The sequence below is a fragment of the Schistocerca serialis genome, chromosome 10 (assembly GCF_023864345.2).
Source record: "Schistocerca serialis cubense isolate TAMUIC-IGC-003099 chromosome 10, iqSchSeri2.2, whole genome shotgun sequence".
Taxonomy (NCBI): Eukaryota; Metazoa; Arthropoda; class Insecta; order Orthoptera; family Acrididae; genus Schistocerca; species Schistocerca serialis.
In genome coordinates, this window is record NC_064647.1 from 181,720,056 (window position 1) to 181,726,055 (window position 6,000).

The 6,000-nt window shown below is 44.5% G+C and overlaps 1 protein-coding gene across 1 annotated transcript in view; it reads right to left on the bottom strand.

Moving 5' to 3' along the window:
• The window catches only part of LOC126424649 (trypsin-3-like), a 93,579-nt gene extending 88,057 nt beyond the window's left edge, over nt 1-5,522 (bottom strand). Inside the window, exon 1 of the mRNA XM_050087381.1 lies at nt 5,447-5,522. Within this exon, the coding sequence (XP_049943338.1) occupies nt 5,447-5,522 (76 nt within the window). The remainder of the gene's footprint in view (nt 1-5,446) is intronic.
• Nucleotides 5,523-6,000: the final 478 nt, after the last annotated feature.

The window sequence follows — 6,000 nt, forward strand, 5'->3', positions numbered from 1 at the left end:
GGCAAGCCGAAGATGGAGAGTTAGAGAAAGTATGTGAGGATATCGAATGGATAGGATATCGACTGGATAATTCAGTCGGTAAAGTTAGATGAAAATTTAATAGTTGAAGTTGGAAGGAGAAACATAGGTACAAAGACATTATCTGTGAAGAAACCATAGGTAACAGAAGAAATACTTCAGTTGATCGAAGAAAGAAGCAGTTCTAGGCGCTACAGTCTGGAACCGCGCGACCGCTACGGTCGCAGGTCCGAATCCTGCCGCGGGCATGGGTGTCTGTGATGACCTCAGGTTAGTTAGGTTTAAGTAGTTCTAAGTTGTAGGGGACATGACCTCAGAAGTTAAGTCCCATAGTGCTCAGAGCCATTTTTTGAAGAAAGAAGGAAGTACAAAAATGTTAAGGGAAATTCAGGAATACAGAAAAACAAGTCGCTGAGGAATGAAATAAACAGGAAGTGCAGGGACCTAAGATGGAACGGCTGCATGAAAAATGTGAAGAAATCGAAACAGAAATGATTGTCAGAAGGACTGACTCAGCATATAGGAAAGTCAAAACAATCTTTGGTGAAATTAAAAGCGAGGATGGTAACATTAAGAGTGCAATAGGAATTCCACTGTTACGTGTAGAGGAGAGAGCAGCTAAGTGAAAAGAGTACATTGAAGGCCTCTAGAAATCAGGAAGAAGGGATAGATAACATTCCATCAGAATTTCTAACATCATCTGGGGAAATGGCAGCAGAACGACTACTCATTTTGCTGTGTAAAATGTATGGGGCTTAACATCTGAGGTCATCAGTCTCCTAGAACTTAGAACTACTTAAACCTAACTAACCTAAGGACATCACACACATCCATGGCCGAGGCAGGATTCGAACCTGCGACCGTAGCAGTCGCGCGGTTGCGGACTGAAGCGCCTAGAACCGCATGGCCACAGCGGCCGGCTGTGAGGCAGAGATGTGGTCTTTTGCCCCTACTGTTCAATCTATACCAGGAAAAAGCAATTACAGAGATAAAGAAAGGTTCAAGAGTGGAATTTAAATTCAAGTTGAAAGGATATCAATGATGACATTGCTATCCTGAGTTAGAGTGAAGAAGAATTAAAGGACTTGGTGAATGGAACGAATAGTTCAATGAGTACAGAATATGGATTGAGAGTATGTCGAAGAAAGACGAAAGTAATGACAAGTAGCAGATGTGATAATAGCGAGAAACTTAACATGAGGATTGGTGATCAAGAAGTAGGAGAAGTTAAAAATTCGGCTACGTAGCTAGCAAACTAACCCATGACGGTCGGAACAAGAATGACATCAAAAGCAGACTATCTCTGACTAAAATGACATTCCTGGCCAAGAGAATTTTACCAGAATCAAATATAGGCCTAAATTTGAGGAAAAAACTTCTGAGAAGGTGCATATGGAGCACAACACAACATCTGAGATGTGGTGCTAGAGAAGAGTGCTGAAAATTAGGTGGACCGATAAGGTAACCAATGAAAAACCAAAAAAGAGTGATTTTTACCTTAAGTAAAGGTAGTAAAGATAAATCCCCAGGGCGGGAGATAAAGATGTTTAAAATTACAGTTTGTCTTCAGGCCTACAGATTCGTGTTTGTAGTATATTGTCAAAACAAATTTACACGCTGACAAATCGTAGAGGAATTCTGTTCTGTTGTTTTACGTGATGGAATAAATTTCCTTAGTTTAATTACACTACTGGCCATTAAAATTGCTACACCAAGAAGAAATGCAGATGTAAACGGGTATTCATTGGACAAATATATTATACTAGAACTGACGTGTGATTATATTTTCACGCAATTTGCGTGCGTAGATCCTGAGCAATCAGTACCCAGAACAACCACCTCTGGCCGTAATAAGGGCCTTTATACGCCTGGGCATCGAGTCAAACAGAGCTTGGATGGCGTGTGCAGGTACAGATGCCCATGCAGCTTCAACACGATACCACACTTCATCAAGAGTAGTGACTGGCGTATTGTGATGAGCCAGTTGCTTGGCCATCATTGACCAGACGTTTTCAATTGGTGAGAGATCTGGTGGCCAGGGCAGCAGTCGAACATTTACTGTATCTAGAAAGGCCCGTACAGGACCTGCAACATGCGGTCGTGGATTATCTTGCCGAAATGTAGGGTTTCGCAGGGATCGAATGATGAAGGGTAGAGCCACGGGTCATATCACATCTGAAATGTATAACGTCCACTGTTCAAAGTGCCGTCAATGCGAACAAGAGGTGACCGAGACGTGTAACCAATAGCACCCCATACAATCACGCCGGGTGACACGCCAGTATGGCGATGGCGAATACACGCTTCCAATGTGCATTCACCGCGATGTCGCCAAACACGGATGCGACCATCATAATGCTGTAAACAGAACCTGGATTCATCCGAAAAATTGAAGTTTTGTCATTCCTTCACCCAGGTTTGTCGTTGAGTACACCATCGCAGGCGCTCCTGTCTGTGATGCAGCGTCAAGGGTAACAGCAGCCATTATCTCCGAGCTGATAGTCCATGCTGCTGCAAACGTCGTCGAACTGTTCGTGCAGATGGTTGTTGTCTTGCAAACGTCCCCATCTGTTGACTCAATCGAGACGTGGCTGCAAGATGCGTTACAGCCATGCGGATAAGATGCCTGTCATCTCGGGATCCTGTACGGAGTTCCATATTACCCTCCTGAACCCACCGATTCCATATTCTGCTAACAGTAATTGGATCTCGACCAACGCGAGCAGCAATGTCGCCATACAATTAACCGCAATCGCGATAGGCTACAATCCGACCTTTATCAAATCCGGAAACGTGATGGTACGCATTTATCCTCCTTACACGAGGCATCACAACAACGTTTCACCAGGCAACGCCGGTCAACTGCCGTTTGTGTATGAGAAATCAGTTGGAAACCTTCTTCATATCAGCACGTTGTAGGTGTCGCCACCGGCGCCAACCTCGTGTGAATGCTCTAAAAAGCTAATCATTTGCATATCACAGCATCCTCTTCCTGTCGGTTACAATTCGCGTCTGTAGGACGTCATCATCGTGGTGTAGCAATTTTAATGGCCAGTAGTGTAGAAGGCTATGTAGGAGAAGACAGAGAAACTGATGCCGTTACAGATCAGAAAACCAGCTGCAGTGTGCGTCACAGTGAAGTTCCGATACAGACACGATCATCAGGGCGTGACGTTATCAGGTGCAGGTAGGCCCGCTACCCAGGTGGTGTTGGTGCAATCAGATGCTGGCGCATATCCTGCTCGTTCCGGAAAGCACCGAGGCGGCCACCACCTTAACCTGCCCATCCGATGGACTGGTCACCATGAACAGTGTCAAATGCTCTCGCATAATGAGACACTGTGGAGAGGTTTGGAAGTTAATCCAGGACTCTGGCAGAACGACTGGTGATCAGAGCCTTTACGTCACCATCTCACCTGTCCGGGCCAACCAAATACTGGCAGGGATAATCTTCCACTACCAGTTTTCCAACCGGTAACCCTCCGAGTCAAGAGCTACAGGACAAGCGACCTGGGTTCGGTGATGGATGTTGGTAGTGACATGGGAGTATGTAAAAAATAAACTGGACTGACAGGGTGAAAAGTATTTAAACCGACAATCTCTGGGAGGTTGTAGGGGACATCGAAAAAAATCTTTTTCCTTAATGTCACTTTTTCCTATGAGGATTATTTAAACCGGTAGGGGCCATATTACGATCTTCAGTAGTTAGAGGGCGTATTACGCTCTTCAGTTGCAGGCAAGTGCTGTCCACCAGTGTAGTAGTGCACTGTCTCTGTTTACTAATGGAGCGATACACCTGGAGTGAGTACACTGATATGGTTGGTGCGTACTACGTAGCGCACCACAACGGACGAGCTGCACAGCGGGTTTATCAACAACAATATCTTAATCGCCGTATCCCGCATCATACGACCTTTGCTGCTGTGTACCAACGTCTGCGTGAGACCGGGTCATTTGGTAGACTACCTGGACAGGGACGCCGTCGCACGGTAAGAACGCTGCAATTTGAGGAATCTGTCTTGCAGCATTTGGAGAGGGATACTTCAATCAGCACTCGTGCAATTGCACGTAACATGGGGACGAATCAGACGAATGTAAGAACAGTTCTTCGAGAGCAATTGTTACGTCCATTTCACTTACAGCGTGTCCACAACTTGGAAGCAGTTGATAATCCACCCAGAGCACAGTTTTCGCAGTGGTACCTGGAACAGTGAGAAATGTATCCTACATTTCCATCCTGTGTTTTGTTTACCGATGAAGCAACGTTCGGGCGTGATGTAGTCTTCAACATGCACAATTCGCATGTTTGGAGTGAGGATAACGCACATCCCACAGTTACTAACGCTTATCAAGTGCGGTTCTTCGTTAATGTGTGGGTCGGTGTTGTTGGGGACTGTTTAATTGGGCCGTAGCTGCTACCTAGGCCATTAAATGGCAGGCACTATTACAATTTTCTTGCCAGAGCATTGCCAGAATTGCTGGAAAACGTCCCGCTCCCTACAAGACAATGCATGTGGTTCCAACATGACGGGGCACCGGCACATTTCAGTCGTCGTGTGCGTCGATTCCTGGACCGACGGTTCTCAGAAGCGTTCACTGGCAAAGGTGGTCATGTACCATGACCTGCTCGATCCCCAATAGGTCCCCTCTGGACTTTTTTGTGTGGGGAGAGATGCTCAACCTTGTTCAAGCAACTCTTGTTGCATCAGAAGAGGATAGTAGCAGCAGCAGGAACTATTCAGGATACTCCTGGGGTTTTTGCCCGTGTCAGACAGAACATGATCCGACGGTGTAACCTTTGTTTACGTGTCAGTGGAGGCATTTTTGAAAATCTACTGAAATTGAAATTGGGTTGTGTTAATTTGTTGTCTCTTGGTCATAAAAAAATGGAAACGTGTTAGTTGGTTTAATTAATTTGCCACCAGAGAAATCTTCCTCTACCGGTTTAAATACTCCTCACAGGTAAAAATGACATTAGGGAAAATATTTGTTTTAATGTCCCCAACAACCTCCCAGAGTTTGTCGGTTTAAATACTTTCCCCCCTTTATAAAGTAAGAGATATGAAAATTCTATGCAGGATCATGAGAGAAACAGTATATTGAAAAATCTGACTGAAAGAAGTGGCAGGACGACAGTACACATGGTAACACATTAGGAAATAAATTCAGTATTACTAGAGGGAATCACTGAGTGCAAAAATGATAGAGGAAGACAGATTGCAATACATGTAGTTTTTTTATAGCAACACATCGTATGTATTACATTTCAACTACAAACTGGTCTTCAACAGTTTTATTGGGAACGAAAACTTTTTTCATGGTTCATTAAAATAATCTATCTGCTGTACTAATTACATACAAGTATTTAAGGATGTTGGGCGTAAATTTTACCCTGAAGGAATTTAATCTTTATTATAGCGAAACTCACCCAGTTTGGTAATACTCGGCTTCGCCATAACTAGCAACAGCGCGGATACCAGCAAATATAAGACGCGCACAGCCATTGCTACTGCTTAAGTGCTACTAGCAGCAGAGGAAAGAACTCGGTGCCGGTAACAGCAGCTAACTTAAGCTAATTGCTTCTATCAGCCACTATCTGCCGCTATCGCTATCTGACGAAGCAGGTCGCCCCTACATGTCGTGCAGTTCCAGGAGCATTACGTCTCGATAAGGTCTGGCTATCATTTCAGAACTTTATAGCTTGGAATATGGCTGAGATAAGACAGAAAGACACAAACGAATTACACACATCGACTGCGATTGGGCTTTGATTTAAATCAGTGGGAAAAGTTGAAAGTTGGTACCAGAGCAGGATTCGAAAAAATTGGTTCAAATGGCTCTGAGTACTATGGGACTTAACATCTGTGGTCATCAGTCCTCTACAACTTAGAACTACTTAAACCTAACTAACCTAAGGACATCACACACATTCATGCCCGAGGCAGGATTCGAACCTGCGACCGTAGCAGTCGCGCGGTTCCA